General features: G+C 38.8%; 1 protein-coding gene across 1 annotated transcript; it reads left to right on the top strand.

Moving 5' to 3' along the window:
- The first annotated feature begins 347 nt into the window (after nt 1-347).
- On the top strand, nt 348-16,246 carry BLM (Bloom syndrome, RecQ helicase-like). Its single transcript, XM_010572166.1, has 17 exons — nt 348-457; nt 1,472-2,199; nt 3,016-3,192; nt 3,616-3,734; nt 5,211-5,324; nt 6,092-6,190; nt 6,279-6,427; nt 7,278-7,384; nt 8,130-8,290; nt 8,761-8,956; nt 9,392-9,582; nt 10,580-10,727; nt 11,095-11,294; nt 12,078-12,270; nt 12,727-12,849; nt 14,142-14,346; nt 16,063-16,246. The coding sequence occupies exons 1-17, from the start codon at nt 363-365 to the stop codon at nt 16,244-16,246; spliced, it is 3,189 nt and encodes a 1,062-aa protein (XP_010570468.1). The 5' UTR covers nt 348-362.
- The last annotated feature ends 1,095 nt before the right edge of the window (nt 16,247-17,341 follow it).

Genomic DNA, 17,341 nt, shown 5'->3' with positions numbered 1-17,341 from the left:
TGTTTGGGGAGGAGTAATTTGAGATAAGCAAAACATGTAAACATGAATGTTTTTTGGAAATAAGTTTCAAAGAACTGCAATGAGGTTTCAAAAATATATATAGATGGATAATTAAAAAGCAAGGGCAAAAATATGTAGACTAGGTGAGTTCATGCACACAGATACAGTTTCTTTATGTGAATGGACTTCTTAAGAATATATTGAAAGTAAATTATTTGGACTTATTTGTTTCAATTTACTGTCTTTTGGGAGAGTGATATCATCTTGTAACATATTCTAATAAAAATTAGTATTACTGTCTGCTAAAATCACTCCATCTAACAGATAAAGGCTTGCATTTGGAACAGCAACTCTATGGCATCATGGATGATATCTGTAAACTGGTAGATACCATTCCACTTCATGAGCTTAAGTTTCTGTCCTGTGCAAAAGAACTTCTCCAGCAGAGAGATCTCAGGTACGCTTTAATAAGCAGTCTTCTGCGTTTCCATGCTCTGTGTGAAGCGGTGTCGTGCCTGCAGGTGTCTCCATCACACTGAAAAGATGATACGGAAGGATTTTTTAAAAGCTTAAAATTACTGACCGAATGAAGAAAAAGAAAAAAAATCAAAAAAACCTGCTGAAAATATTAACAATCCCAGTGTTCTACCAGAAGAAAGGGTCCAGTTTCACATTCAGTCTGAGGCATAGGTAGTCCTGTATCTTTTCTCTGGAATCTGACTGGCACCAGATACTTCCAAAGAGGCAGAGTGATGTGATATAACCTGCTAGGTGTCATCCTGATTTCTTGTAACAGGAGGCATTAATTTAATATTCTATGTGACTCACTATCACTGACTACAGTGATTATGAGTTCTCCTAATATCCATGTACGTGTCACCTTTCAATCTGATTATTGCTACTGCAGTCTGCTTCTTTAACTTCTGCATGGTTTGATGACATAACATGTGGATGAAGTATTGAGATTTGGGATTTTGGTTTGGTTTTTTACTGGACTGGGACTATGTGCTTTTTCTGAACGTTCTCAGTAAAACTAATTTATTCTATTTCGTCTTATTACCGTAGTCAGACATAGTCTTTATAAAGTACATAAAAACATAATTTGGTTCAAGCATATTTTTACTTTTTAAACTTCAGGTTTGTGCCTCTAAGGATTTTTTGTTTGTTTGTTTGTTATGCTCTACCTTGCCTAGATCAGTTCCTTGCTATTAGGAATTCTTTTATTTTATGTCCACAGAGAAGATGTAGTAATTTTGTAATTATTTTGTTCAACTGAGTTCTGGTATTATTCTCTCTTCCCTGGATGTGTTTGAAATATTTTTTAAATATAGTGACACAGAATACGACGTAACCACCATATGTTAGTATTTTTAATAGGAGAGAGACAAAACTGTTTAACGTATGTTTTAGAACTTGATAAACCATTGCTTGTGACTAAATATTTTCTTCCTTCCCTTACTATCTCTCCCAGGAGAAAATTGCTATCTAATTCTGTCACTTTGAACAAAAGTAGCATAAACAACACTTCTCCTAGAAACTGTAAGGCATGTGTGGACCAGGGCCCTCTTGTGTGTCCTGGCCCGAACTGGAGCTTCAGTTCTGACAGGAACTCACCAAAATCCACAAACGTCCCATCTATGCTTTCTGGGACTGTTAATTCAAACAAATTTTCTACCAAAAAAAATCAAACCTTGGATGCCTCTTACGCTTCAAAGCGAAGTATTGAGGAGATCACCTGCCCAGAAACTACAGCACTGTCTTCTTCCAAGGTAAATGGCAAAGAGGGAGCTTCTCTCAGCCTCTGTTCTGAGATGTCCTTGGACAGCAGCTGCTGTGAAAAACCAGGGGTGAGAAACAGTGGAAACCAGCATCTGCTGGAGAGGCCTCTGACAAGCACAGCTCTGAAAGGTCAGAGCAAAGCTCCTACTGGCATTCCTGCAGAAGACAGTTTAGGTATAAATGATACAGGCTTTGACCTTGATCACTTTGATATTGATGATTTTGATGAGGACTGGGAGAATTCGGTGAATGTTTCGGTACCTGAGACACCATCTACACCGTCGTATCAGCCTGTCAGGGAAGGGCCACCTGCCAAATCGCTGTTGTCAAAGATAATGTCCAGAGCCAAAGGGTCTTCTGTTGTATCAAATCCTGCTGCTCCGAAATCAAGCTTCTTGATGGCAACGAAGAACCGTTCAGGTAAATTATGCTCATCAGGATTATTGTCTTTCCCATTTAAAATTTTTATTTACTTATTTTTAAACCTAAGACCAAGTAACTTACTGTAGATTACATCAATGCCTTTTGTTTCTGTGGAGATTTCTTTTTGTAAAGTCATCTTCTGTTTTTTTCCTCTAAGTGGTGCCAAACTTCTTGAATATTTATTTGCCATGCAGGTTTCAGGCTGCTGGGAAGATGAAGCTGCTAAAATAGGAAACCAGAATGTTTCTGTGTTTTAATTAAATAATGATTCTGCGGTTGTTAATTCAAAGCTGTACAAAGCTGTTTATGCAAAATGTTCAAAAACGGGCACTTGTTGAAGCAAATCTAATCCCTCTGGAGCACAGGGGTGGGTCAGTATTATTTGTGGTTACTGTAGGAATGGGTTGGTAAAAGGGGAGGTGAAAATGTTAACCCTTTCTATCAGCTTCTCTGTCACTGATTCAGCTAGCACCTACTGTTAGGTACCCACAAAGAGCAAGCGTATTCATAGTTGTTTGTGACAGAGATGAAGTTTGTCAGCGTAGAGACTATGCGTTTTACACAGTCATGAGTGAGAAGCTTGTTTCCAGAGATTTGCATATAATCAAAATTCACATTTCAGCTGGTCTTAAATTCTAGATGAATGCAATGGTTTTTAGTAAGTCATGATTTGACTTTGAAAGGTTTTGAAAGATTTAAAGGATTGAAGCAGTGGCTAAGCCATCTGTTACAGTGAAGCAGTTTTATGTTGCAAGAGGGATAGCGCAACTTGATATTGTAACTTATTGTGAGTACGTTTTCTTTGTCTACTAGATCCACTGGTTAATAACCCTGCACTAGAACGTTTCAAGGGTATGAAATTTTCCCATTCTGAAGAAATGATGAATATATTTCACAAAAAGTTTGGTTTGCACTATTTTCGGACAAATCAGCTGGAGGCCATCAATGCTGCTCTTCTGGGTGAAGATTGCTTCATCTTAATGCCCACTGGTATGTATCTCCAAACATCACACAGCTGCAGGCTTTTGGGTCTGGCACACACTTGAGAAATAAAGACCTGAAGCTCTTTTTTGCAAGGCCTGTGACAAACTTTTCACTTTTTCTGTGCCTTTGTGGAGGTGGCAATAAATTGTGCTGCTTGAATCCTGTGGCTGCAGGATTTCTGGAATATTGTATGCACTGTGGTATTTTGAATGAGGTGATTGAATTTCTGCCTTCCATAATATTTCACATGATAATTCTTCCTTATCCCATAGGTATCATATTAGAGGCAGTCACTAGTAAAAGTTTATTGTTTCTGAAAGTGCTGTAAATTGGGAAGAAAATAGGTCTCCCATCTTCCGCTCCTTCTCCACACTGTCTCCCTTTCCTCTTGTTATCTAACGTTGTTTGTGTTCTGTGTAATCCTTACAGGTGGTGGTAAAAGCTTGTGCTACCAGTTACCAGCATGTGTCTCTGCTGGAGTCACTATTGTTATCTCTCCACTGAGGTCGCTGATAATAGATCAAGTACAGAAACTGAAGACTTTAGATGTAAGTTCAAACAGCTTTATTTAGTTAAACTGTGGATAAGTGAATTAGAAATCTGAAATTTTACAGCAAATCTTGTATCTCTCAAATATAAACTACAAAAATTGATTAGATGGAAGCTGTAAAAGGCACACAAAGTTGTCTAGGAAGAACTAAATTAGATGAACTAGAATACCTTGGCAGTCTAACCGCTAAATTTATTGATGCTCATGTGTATTTGTTATTGGAGTTTAGTTTTCAAGTACAGATGCCTGATTCTAAGATTCTGAGAGTTGTATTTAGACACCTAAATAGGAGCAGCCTAGCTCTGTAGCAGAAATAAGCACTAACAATTCCTGAGTTAGGAGGCTTCTGGAGATGCTAAGCATTTCTAGAAAAGTAATACACAGAGAAAAGAAATGCAAGAAATGCAGAAGATGTGTGTTCCTAAGTCCGACCACTTATGAACTGCTTTTGCCTCGGTGAAGTGTCTTTTTGATCCTTAATGTATTATTGAGATTGAGAGATCAGGGAAACAAAGGTGGATAACATGTTTCAGGGCAAAAATACAGAGATGTTTTGGGGTATGAGACCAAAGGGACTATGACGAAGGGTTTTGAAGCTCAGACAAGTCCTTCCCTCATCAAGTATAGTTTTTGATAGTCTAACTAGATAGGGCCCTCGAATGGTTGTCTACAATTTAGTGATTGTTGCACAACGCTACACTTTGGCCGTGCTCTTCGCTCTTTCTGGTGTTGTGGGGTGCCATGGCTGTAAAAGCCAGTTAAATGGGCTCTGTGACTCCTGGGGATTTGTAGCTGCAGAAGGAATTTCCTCTGCAGAACTGCAGCTGCCTCTTGCAAGAGGAAGAGGAGACAAGCAGGCAGAATTGGCTCTATTGGTATGACCTATTCTTACATAATTTTTGTCCTTATGATCCAATTCCTTTGTTACTATTTAGCATGAATAGTAAGTTATACTTTCAAATTTAATATTAAATTGCTGCTCCAAGTTGTATTCAACCTCTTCTGATGCTATGTTGTTCTATGTTTGTAGGCACTGTTATTGAGGGTGTTACCATGTTTTTGTCCTTTTTGGAAACTTTGTTTCTTATCTTAAGACCTCTGTTGTCTGAATTCAATCTCAAACTTACAGTGTATTGAGCAATAAACAAACATCACATCTATTTTCTTTACTGGAAAGAGAGTTCAAAGAAAGCAGACAATTCCCTAAGTCAGCTGTTGGTCTGCTGGTAGAATTGGGAGCAGAATAATAGAATTTGGCTTATAGTCTTTTGGTTTTATCATTAGAAAAATTCTGTGATATCTACAGTATGGTGGGTGTTCAAATGCTATCTATAATAACACAAAGAAGCATTTAAAATGTGTTCCTTGGGGATAGTAAATACATGTACTTTTTTGGTGTGCTTTAGATGTGGGACTGTATTTGGAAGTTATTCTGTTTTGTGCATATTGAAACTTAATACTTTTTTTAATGTAGATTGCTGCAACACATCTGACTGGTGATAGAACGGATGCTGATGCTTCAAAAATATACATGCAATTGTCAAAAAAGGATCCTGTAATAAAACTTCTGTATGTTACCCCTGAGAAGGTTTGTATTTAATTTGAATTGTAAAATCACGGAGGCAACAAGAGAAGGATTACTACGAAGTATTAAAGGGGAAACACTGAACTTAGAGTAGGCTTCTGGGGAAAAAAAATTGTTAGCATTTTTTAGGTAATTCAGTAAGAGTCTGTGCAGATATAACTAATTTCAATCAGTAATTAACCAAGAATGAGAACTGCGTATCTCTGTACAATCTAAATTCTTTAAAAAAAAAAAAAAAATCCCATGCCCATCCATTTTGATATATCTTACTACATATTAGTGGCTAATTGCTGTCAAGTAGCTATTAGAATCTAGACTACTATGAATAGGATAATACAGGGAAAAAATATGGAACTGTCAAGGTCATACGTGATTGTCAAAAGATTGCCTTGTACTTAATTATATGCTGCCATTAAAAATTATGTTATTCCACAAGAGCTTTGTAAGAGAGGACTGTTTAGTGTGCTGATTACGTTTCTTTCTTCAGCATTGTCTTTCTCTGTCTTTCATGACATAAGTCATTTAAATTTACTCAGATTGTAGGACCTCTGGGTAGATGATCCTAGAACCTTGCAGTAATCCCACACCAGCTGCTTCATTGTCAATTAAAATGAAGCTGATTGCTATCTTCTTTATGCCTTCAAGCTTTACCTGTGCAGTCAAGATTAACTTTACTGTACAGAACAATTGTTTCTGTATCCTTAGTCAGATGGGGTGACACTTTACTCTGTTAGTTTGCTTTCTAATGCTGCTGGTGGATGTGTACCTAGATTTGTGCAAGCAACCGACTGATGTCAGCCCTGGAAAATCTCTATGACAGAAAACTCCTAGCGCGTTTTGTCATTGATGAGGCCCACTGTGTCAGCCAGGTAAAAACCTTGATTTGTTTTTCAAAATGGCAAAAGACTTAGTTGGAGCATCTTACTCAGTTATACTTAAATTTTGTTTTTAAACTAGTGGGGTCACGATTTTCGACAAGACTACAAACGACTGAATATGCTCCGCAAGAAGTTCCACTCTGTTCCTATGATGGCTCTTACTGCCACTGCTAACCCCAGAGTACAGAAGGATATTCAGAATCAGCTTGAGATGCTAAAACCCCAAGTGTAAGTTGCTCAGCAGCCTCCTGAAACAATTTGTTTGTGCTGCAGAAATTTTGAATGGAAAACTTAGTAAAGTAAGAAAAGCATTACAGGTCCATCTGAAATACTTAGATAATTGTATCTGATTAAATGAGAATGTATGCGTGGAATTTAACGTGAGCTATATGCAAAATATTAAAGTAAGAAGAAAAACACTTGCCAAACTCTTCCTTGCATGATTAAGGAAGCTGTTTAACAGAAACTAACATCATGACATTTTCTATGTCACTGACAAAATGTGCAAGTTGTATTTTAGGGTGCTTTTCATGAAATGGCTGGAAAACTGCAAAAGCTGGAAGTGTTCTTTAGTTAGCATTGCAGTAACATAGATAATGAGGTACCATTGGGCCTGGATTGTATTGTAGTCTTTTCATTGTACATGATAGAAATATAACAAAACAGAATGCTTTATTTTTCTTATTTTAGAAATGTATTTTAGGGAAGAAGGAGGGAGGTGACACTATATTTTGCAAATTTGGTCAGTCAAATGTGGATGCTAGTACTCAAAAGGAAAATGAAGGCAAGGCAAAATCACTGTGTGCATGTTTGGTTTATGGGCATTTCTTCCTTCTACATAGTGCCATGTAGCTTTGGTTTTTTTCACAGCCACAGGAAAAATGCAGGAATTTTAGACCCAAAGTATGGGCGATGTAAATCTCTGTGGGCATAGTGGAACAATAATTCTATTGCAAATAATGCAGAACAAGTAGTAGTTAGTTGAATTTGGGACATTCCAGTCAATACCTAGCTTGTTGAAAGGATTACTGCACCCATAAAGCTGACAAGCACCCATGACACCCATGTCATCTTTTAGGTTTACAATGAGCTTCAACAGGCATAACTTGAAATATGATGTATTGCCCAAGAAGCCAAAGAAGGTGGCCATGGATTGCTTGGAATGGATTAAAAAATATCATCCACGTGAGTACTGAGCAGCATAGTGTGCTTGCATGCATTTTTATGAACTGCTTCTTAAGGCAGGAAGAGCTTTTATAATGGTGTAAAAACCCCAAACTTGCACCTTTCTGTAAGTGACTAATATATTTACAAGAAAAAACAGGTTGGAGGCAAAATGATACTGATAATGGGAATCAGATTTATGGGCATCCTAAAGTTAAGAGTTCAAGTTAAGATGGAAAAGTAAATTATGGTAATGCTCTTGAGTAATCTTTCTGGAGGTTACCAGACCTTTTAGCATCGTGTCTTCAGAGTATAAAGGTCATCTAATATCCATACTGTTTTAATTGTTTAATTCTGTTGGTCTGCTTATCTATAGTTCCCTTGAAGATATCTTCAGAGATTCCTGTCTTTCTAGGCTCACTTTCTGGAGTCATGCAGCTCATGCTGCTGGAAGCCAACTATACCAAGCTCCCTTCATAGCTTCTCTAGGGCTGTAACCTAGTATATCATTGACTAAACTGCTCTAGCTCTTGATTTATGTAGTTAGTTATTCACCAAAACCACAGGAAATTGGGTGAGGAAAAACTAACAAAAACATCTAATATTAATAAAATTAATTTTCTTTGTTATTAAGCAGTTATTGCATTACACTTATATTTATTCCAGTAGGGAGAAGTTGGTATTTGCTTGACAGGTATGACTATTAAAACAAGTGAAAGGGAATAAAGCTGTATTGTAGCGCAAATCTTTTTTTACGTATTTGCAGATGACTCTGGAATAATTTATTGTCTTTCACGTCATGAATGTGACACAACAGCGGCTATTCTGCAGAAGGAAGGTCTTGCTGCACTTGCCTATCATGCTGGCCTTGCTGACTCCAACAGAGATCTTGTACAAAAGAAGTGGATTAATCAAGAAGGATGCCAGGTAAAAGAAAAGCAACTGGGGGAAAAAAGTGAATAGAATTTAGAGCACTTTTATCCTTCTTGGCCTAGTAGATGAAAGCGAAGTTGTGTAACGTTATGCCAAATTGGATGCAGTATTGAATAACTGATCCAAACAGATCTGCCAAAACACATTAGCCATCTTTTTACTGGGAGTTTTACAAATCAAAGTCTGCAGCACAGCACCAAGTGATGATACTCCAGGAGGAAGGAACTGAAGCAGTACAAGCTTCTGAAACAGCTCTAGGCTCAAATTTGGAGTTTTCCCTTTGTCCGGAATAGCTCTTCTGAAAGGAGAGGTATTTTTGCTATTTTGTACTTGTCTTGCAGTGTTACAATTGAAATTCTAGGTTCTGCAGTTTTGTAATCCTGATCACCTGTCTATTTTCGGTGCAGAGTGCTGCATGAATAACTTTCATAACTCTGTGTAACAAATTATTATTTCCTTCCTAGGTTATATGTGCAACAATTGCCTTTGGGATGGGAATTGATAAACCTGACGTACGCTATGTTATCCATGCTTCTCTTCCTAAATCTATAGAAGGTTACTATCAAGAATCTGGCAGAGCTGGACGAGATGGTGAAATGTCTCACTGTCTGCTCTTCTACAGCTACAGTGATGTAACCAGAATTAGAAGACTAATACTAAGTGAGTTCTCATGTTTGTAACTTAATGGAGACAATATTAAAGAAGTCACTTAGTCACTGGTCTCTGTTTCATTTTTAGACTGTGTTATTTTCTCATTTAGAAGTGCCATATATAGTATGGTATTGCAAAATGGGAGAACTGTGCATCTTTACCTGAATAGTTTTCTGTAATGGAAGATTTTTGTCACTTGTACTTAATTTTAGTCAAAAACATTTTGCTTCATACATATCCATCTCTTGATTCTTGTCATTCTAGTCTTATTTCCCTTCTCCATTCTTTAAAACTTTAGAGGCAAAATCTGTCCCAGTTTAGTTCTGTACTAACCTACTCATCTTTTTTTAAGCAAAAAAGAATATTGTGTTTTGTCTATCTGATAATACATAAAAGTGCAAAGGTGCAGATTTAACAAATACAATTGAATTTATTGCTTTTCAGTGGAGAAAGATGGAAACAGTCACACAAGACAGACCCACTTTAACAACCTGTACAGTATGGTTCACTACTGTGAGAATGTAGTTGATTGCCGGAGAATTCAGCTTTTGGCCTACTTTGGGGAAACTGATTTTAATCCCACCTTCTGTAAAGATCACCCAGAAGTAATTTGTGATAACTGCAGTAGAAAGAAGGTAAAAATCATAGCTCTTATTTATAGTGTCATCAAACTGATTTTGCATTTAGCATTAAAAAATGGTTACATGACATTTGGGAAGGCAAATGGAGAAAATGAATAAGATGTCTTGTATTTTTGTGATGCTAGATGCTTTGGATTATTTCCAGGGTTTAACCTAGAGTAGAATCATACAGACTATCCATGGACTTACGATGCTCCTATTTCTGTCAGAGGAGGACTAGTGAGGTGTAAGAATATTCCTTAGTGTCGATTTTTCTTGGCTACAGTGCTTATAGGAGGCAGGAGCTAATATAGGATCCACTGGAATGGCTGTGGGGAAATCCCTTCCATTGCCTATTCTGATGTTTTCAAGGCAGCTTTGTGCTGCCAGAATAGCATGAGTGCCACATTAGGAGGTGTACACTGCTTGAGGTGGCCCAAAGATTAAGGTTTGTGCATCAAGGATTGAAGCAAACTTGTTAGTGGCATGAACAGAGTAGAAGAGAAGATAGCTGTTGAAGCAGACAGGGAAGGATTACTGAGCTCAGTTTTATACCTGATGATACTGCTTCTCAGTCCTGTGTTTGCAACAAAATTTGGCTAGAATAATGCGTATTCAGTCCAGTCTTCTCATTTTAATGCATATTGGAAGTGTAAGTTGTAGTGCATGGCAGCAGAATAATTACAGGAATACTTTCCAAATGATTTACCTTGATTACCAGTATTCATGCAGCAATCTTGCAGCTCACTCTATGGAATTAACACAATAGAGATGATATACAATCAGTTGGTATGTATTATTGCATTTTCCAGGGTATTATCAAATTAAGAATTCCTGTGACTATATCGTATCACTGTAGGTATACTAACTAGAAAATGACTATTTCTCTGTTTGGAACAAAATGAATTCATGACTGGAAAAAGCTCAATAATGAAAAATTAGGTTGTCAGTAGCAACTTGCATTAGGACAGAACCACATAACATTGTTTCCTAATCAAGTCTATTTTAATAGGATTACAAATCAAGAAATGTAACAGATGAAGTGAAGAGCATTATAAGATTTGTACAACAGCACTGTGGACAAATGGGACGAATAAATGCAAAGAGAAATACAGGTTCTGGAAGATACACGTTGAATATGATGGTAGACATTTTCTTGGGTGAGTGCTGTTCTTCCAGAAACAACACCTAAATAGACTTGCTGCATAAATTCCTGACTAAGGATCAGGAGGTCTGTGCAATACCAGCAGTGGTTTAAAATAAGATATGTTTTGCAAAATTATTCTTCCCAGGAATCTCTTGGTGGTAAATGATCGAAAATAAATGAGACTAAAGCTTTAATCTGTTTCAGGTTGCTATAGTGATAATATTAGTTCTCTGGTGGTGCTTGGAGTTTCTGGTGCTTAAATGTGTTTTTTCTTATGTGCATAGACTATGGAGTACCCCTGGGAATCTTCCACAGGTCTGTAAATACATATGTACATGGCTTTCTAATCACAGGCTAATCCTGTGATTTCTGTTGCATAGGTACGACAAATGCGAAGATTCAGTCTGGAATATTTGGGAAGGGAGCTGCCTACTCAAGGCATAATGTTGAAAGACTGTTTAGAAAACTGGTCTTGGACAAGATACTGGATGAAGACTTGTATATCACAGCTAATGACCAAGCGGTAGCATATATAATTCTAGGAGAGAAAGCTCAGGCTGTGCTAGATGGATTGCTACAGGTGTGTAACAATTTTTTTTTTTTTCTTGAACATATTGTTTTAAGGAATGTGCTACAGTTTTTATGTAGGATAGTTTAAACATAGTTTGCCTACCAGCTGAAGTACAGGAACTAATCTTTAGCAGATGCAGGGAACAGAATCCAACACGCATGATTTCTAGTCCGGTATTCTAATAATAATGTTGTGAGGCGAAAGGTGAGTTTGAGAGGATTGGAGAGGATTAAATCTTTCTCTTCTCCCCCCATCCATTTGATTCCAGCTTGACAAGAAAGGAAAGTTATGGCCAACACAGAAAAAGCTAGCTAGGAGCAAAAGAAGGAACAGTGCTACCTTCTGCATTTTCTGCTCTATTTTTTTCCAGTCATTGGTGAGCTCTGATGGAAAATGCACTTCAAGAAAGTCATGGAACAAGTCCCAGAATTGCTTGAGGCAATGTCTCCTCTGCATTAGTGCTGTGTTTGGAGAAGAGAAGAGCCCTCAGCATTAGACCTAGTGACCTCTGTTTGAAGCTAGCTGTGAATTGGGTTCTCAGGATTTTTCTTCCCTGTGTTGTGTATACTCTGCTTGTTCTTTGTAGAAGAAACTTAGGGGTGGTTGAGTAGCCTGTAAAAAAAAAACCAACAAAAAAAACCAAACCAAAAAAACCCTTAAAAAGTCTATCCTGGGTAAACAGCGGGGGTTTTTTTGGTCCTTCACTGTTTTCCCATGTTATCAATCAATGTTTTAGTGATGGCTCTGCAGTAACTCCCCTGACAGAAGTTATTGATGGGCTTATTTTAACAGGTGGAGTTTCACGTAACAGAAAGTGCCAGTGCCATCAGAAAGCAAAGGGCTTCCACAGCAAAAATGTCACAGCGAGAAGAGATGGTTAAAAAGTGCCTTGGGGAACTTACAGACACATGCAAAATGCTTGGGAAAGTCTTTGATGTGCATTACTTCAATATTTTCAGTACTTCAACTCTAAAGAAAATAGCAGGTAATGTCAGCTTTTCATTACCTGGAACCCCTGTCGGCAGTAGACTGCATGTGCAACTGTAGCTTTTGCTGACAGAAAATCTACAGTTTCTAACATTTAGCAAAAACGGGTTTAAGTATACATAACTAAGCGAGTCCTATGGAAGTAGCTGACAGCATAGACTCCTTGGAGCGGCAGATTATGCTGTAGCAGTCCTGCTGGGTAAGTACAAGAGCCACCCAAGTAATCATACTGCAAAACAAACTGGGAAGCACTGTCAGAGAAAACTTTTGGACCAGCTTTTGTCCTAACCAACTAGAAGCAAATCCACTAGAATAAAGGCTTACTTCCTTACGAATATAATGTATAGGGTGGAACTAAAAGGAATTAATTTCCTCCAGAATACTCTACCATGATCTCTCTTTAAAAAAAGTTAGTTTGTTTGACATGTCTAATTGGTACTTTGTTACATTACAGAAACCTTGTCATCTGATGCGGAGGTTTTACTGCAGATTGATGGTGTCACAGAAGACAAATTGGAAAAATATGGTGCAGAAATAATTAAAGTGATGGATAAGTACTCTGGATGGACCAAACCAGGTTTAGTATACTTTGTACCTACATGTGTACTTTCCTGTTTAGTACCCTTCTCTCCTCTATCAGAAGTTTTACTCAAAAGTTACCTTGTTTTAAATACAAATAACTAATTCTTACAGTTTCATAATTACAAAAAGGGAGCAACTGCACACTTTCAGAACGTACAAAGGTCTTTGCTATCTTCTCACTAGTTAAATTCAGCATACCTCTGAAAGGCTAAAAAAGGAAAATAAGAACTAAGCAGAGTGCTCTGCTCCTAACCTATTAGTTATTGGCATTTATGTAATATGCTTAGTTATAATGAAAATTCTGACCTTAAGGTTAAGGGTCTTGCACCTCCTGCATATTTTTCCACCTGCATCTACTATGTATGGGGTAACATTGTAGCCTGGCAGATAATCAATAACTACAACCTTTTTATTTTTCATAGTAATTGAGGTCAGCAAGTTCAGGTCTTCACTGACTAGCCCTTGCTCAAATGTGAAGAACTTTCAAAGCTCGGTTTAAAAAAAAAAAAAAAAAAAAAAAATCTATCAGGTCAGAATTGTGGTGTTTCACAGACTTTGCACAGCTCTAACCTTATACACAAAGTTCAGCCTAGTGGAGAATTGAGACCTGAGACTAGTAAATCTGGTAACTTCACATGAGCATAGCATGTGGCCTATGTTGTAATTAGAATATTTAATACAGCTTGGCTATCAGATTAGACATCGTGACCTGCAATTTTAAAGTGATTGAGGTCTACATTTAAGGAGGCTGTGCTTTCATACACTGCAATGTGAATAAATGCATGTCTACAAACCTGATTTTTAAGTATTTTATTCTACTGCCTGTGCAAAGAATCGCATCCCTCTTGATCGTGACTGACTGAGGAGGAGCTCTGCGCTGTCTGAGTCTTTTGGTGTCTCCTGATGCTGTTTTTAAAAACAAGTGCCATATCTGACTGTAGTATTTATGGTATATTCCATAACTCTTTCCAGCTGACATGGGGAAGAGAGTGTAAAGGCAAAAAGCCCAGTGTTACCAAAACAGTTTATAGACAAGAAGCAAAGCTAGAGAAAATAGGACTGGCCAGTATTCTTTTATGTCATGAGACAAACCAAAACTGCCTTCTGTCCTTGCTTTACGCCAACCTACGAAACACCTTTAGCTGAGCCTGGAGCATCACCAGGATGAAGGCTGTGCAAAGGAGGTTTTGAACAGCAAGGAGAGAAGTTTTGGTACAGTCACTGTGTTCTGACTGGCCCAGGCAATTATCTTGATTTTGTTAGTTTTAACTCACTGTCTATCTGTAGAAGATGCCTGCCAAAGTGTGGATACAGCTATGGGAAGCACTGGCACACCTGAGAGTGATGAAGAAGCAGAAGGTGTAGTTACAACCTCCAGCTATTTTTGCAATAATGCAAACCAAAGAAGGAAAAGGAAAAGGCCACCAAACTTCAGAGAATCAAAGAGGAAAAAGACAAGTAATGGTGGTAACAAGCAGTTTCATCCCAAAGGGTATGTTGCTTGTGGTTGTTTGTAACTTTTCTTTGTCCCGAATAGCATGATAATGATGAGCCCAGAATTGCACTGTTATCCTGTGTTTTCTTAAGTATGGGCTTTAAGGATGGCATTAAAATTATCCAGGTACCTGGTAACAACTGCTCTGCTTTGGTTTTCTAGCACTTTTTGTTTAAAAAGCTCCTGGTGAGGAAGGATATTTAACAATTGTCCTTTGTTTCTCACTCTTGACTGCTACAAGCTAAGTAGTGACACTAAATTTCAGTGTGCTGCCATAACCATTATTAGCAGGCTGACTGGATTCTGTGCTTGGAAACATAAAGAGGGCTTAAAACTTCAAAGATTTGATGGAATATTTGAACTTAGTTCCCCGTCCCTCATTAATTCAATTCTCCCTCTGATTGTAACATACAAGGCAACGCCTGCATCAAGAGCATAATGTTTGGATCCAGGAGTCTGGATGGTCTTGAGCTTCTGGGGCAGATCCACCACCAAACTATCACAGGGTGATGAAGGAGCCAGGCTGGGCCTCATCCTTTGAGTCGATGACCTTATTTTAGCAGTTCATGTAGTTCTGAGTCTGGTAACTCAAGTAGTAGCAGTTTGTGCTGAAGGTCTGTGCTTTGAAACATGATGATTAATCGGTGCTGAAAGGGAAAAAAAAAAGTTGAAATGGCTGGAGAAAGTCTGCCCTTCCCAAACTCTCTTTAAAAACAGGGGGGGGTTATGTTAGAAAACTTGAGCACCAAGTTCTTATCTGGGTTTTATAGGTAGGCCTTTTAAAGGTTTGCTGTGCTCATAGCTTGCCTTGCACAAAAAGGAATTAAAGTTCCCTATACTGTGGTATGGTCAGGTTACTTTATCCCTCAGCCTAGAAATTTTACCTCATTTGGTACCTGAGATAGAGAACATGAGGTACAAAAGAGCAGTTATGCAGGCAACCTATGTCTTGCATTTCTGAAATAATTCTTTGAATGGGGTTTTATTCAGTCTATGTGTGTCATAGAAATTGCATTATGTTTCAGCCAGGAGGAGTTAAGGCCATTCGGAAGAGTATCTAAATGATACTAACGTGCTCTCCAAAATGTTCTGTAAAATCCCCAGCTAAAGACTCATGCCTAAATTTTAAAGACTGTTAGGTTTTATTGGTATATTAACTACTGACATTTTACCATTTTAATATTGCATTCATCATCAAAGGGAAAATATGGTCTACCTTACTAAAACTCATTGCTTTCTGCCATTGTCTGTTCTTTCCAAGGATGTGTCCTTCTCTGCCCTGTTTTCCCTCGTTCTGGTCTTCGTTTTTTGTAGCAAATAGCAGTTCCTAGCTCAGTAGGTTTTACTCCCACCCTTTTCACCTTCCCATCTACTAAAATATTACTCATTAAATGCTGTTGACCCTGAAGTGTCACTTAATGTTGATATTCTAATTGGATTAATAGGAGTCAGGTTGGTTCAGCATTCTCTGTCCCCATTTCAGGCTGCTTCTTGCCCTTAGGCAAATGCCAGAGCAACAGCTACACTTGATTTACATTTCAAAGGTATTTTTTCAGCCATGTGCATTAAAAAAAAAAAAAAAAAAAAAAAAAAGCATAGTCTTCTAGAAAAATCTAAGGGTGGTGTACATGTAAGTAAGCACACCATGGGTGTAGGGAACGTTGCAAGTAACGCAGATGTTTGACACATGTACCTTCTCTCTGAATTTTGCAGTGGTTACAGCAAGTACAGAAGGACCAAAAGGCCATCTAGCTCAAAGGCTCCAGCTTCATCTGGCTGCAGTTCAGCATCGTACAGTGTTAGTGCCACACAAGGAGCTGCTGGAAAGCTGGGGATTATGGCACCACCGAAACCCAAAACCAGACAATTCCTTCAGCCTTCATATTCGATATTCTAACTAGGCAAATGTAAATACTGTATAAAAGCAAGCCCTGAAGATGTAATCATTGTTCATCAAATTTTTGTTTCATTTGCTAAACCTTCTGAGACTTGTACATTTGTCAAGTACAAAAACTCCCATTAAATAAATGTTTTTAAGCTCACAAGTTTATTTGGACCTACCTTTCTACTCTAAACAAATAGAGTTCTGACTGGTTTTAGAAACCCTACTATTTCAGTGAAAATATTCCCTGTAAGCCTACTTCACAGCTACCTCAGGGATGTGCCTGAGACCACAAATCAAAAGCGGTTACTGGAACTGCACATCCCAAAGCTGTGCTTGTCTCTGTTCTTCTCCCTTGCTACTTGTGTAAGTACTTCAGAGCTCGATAGCTGAGCTGCTCTTCTGAATATGTAAGTCTTGGGATGCTCACATGAGATAGAAAATATAATTAAAAGCTGTAGGTTTCAAATTTTATTTTGCAGATACTGAGGCTGGAGGGCCTCCTGGGAGTGCCAAGCCCTGCCCCAGGTGTGCCTTTTTTTTAAAAATAAAAACCCTGTGATCTTGTCACAGCCACGGTGAAGGGCATTTGAGCTGCCCTCGGCTTCCCCTTTCCTGCCTTGCACAAGGAAACCCTGCTGAGTTCAGACGAGGGGTTTAGACACACACCCGTGGTCTGTGCACGCCTGGCAGCGCCCGGCCAGGATGAATCGTTTGCTCGCTTGACTGGCGCGGAGGATTTCATCAGCTATTTCTGGGCAACGCATCCACCACGTCTGGTCTTGTGTGTTGTATGACCCACCCTGCGAGCCTCCAGCCCGTTTCAATTCACCTCACCGTTAAAAACGTTCACTTTTTCTCTCCCGAGCACGCCAAGCCGCGCCGTGTATTTGTCGAGCCTAATTCCCTCGCCCCTCTGCGCCGCCCAGCGTGACTCGGAGCCCTTACCAGCGCACCTACGAGTAAGGGCGGGGGCCAGCGCGGGCTCCGGGGTTTTGAGGCGAGCCGGGCAGCTCCGGGGCCGCAGGGAGGCAGGCGCGGTGCCGTGCCCGCGGCGAGGGCAGGGCTGCGGCTGCCGCTGCCTTGGCGGGAAGGCGCGGTGGGCGGGAA

This window comes from Haliaeetus leucocephalus, unplaced genomic scaffold, assembly GCF_000737465.1.
Source record: "Haliaeetus leucocephalus isolate CR32 unplaced genomic scaffold, Haliaeetus_leucocephalus-4.0 Scaffold339, whole genome shotgun sequence".
In the NCBI taxonomy this organism is placed as follows: domain Eukaryota; kingdom Metazoa; phylum Chordata; class Aves; order Accipitriformes; family Accipitridae; genus Haliaeetus; species Haliaeetus leucocephalus.
This window is presented reverse-complemented; position numbering and strand designations above follow the sequence as displayed.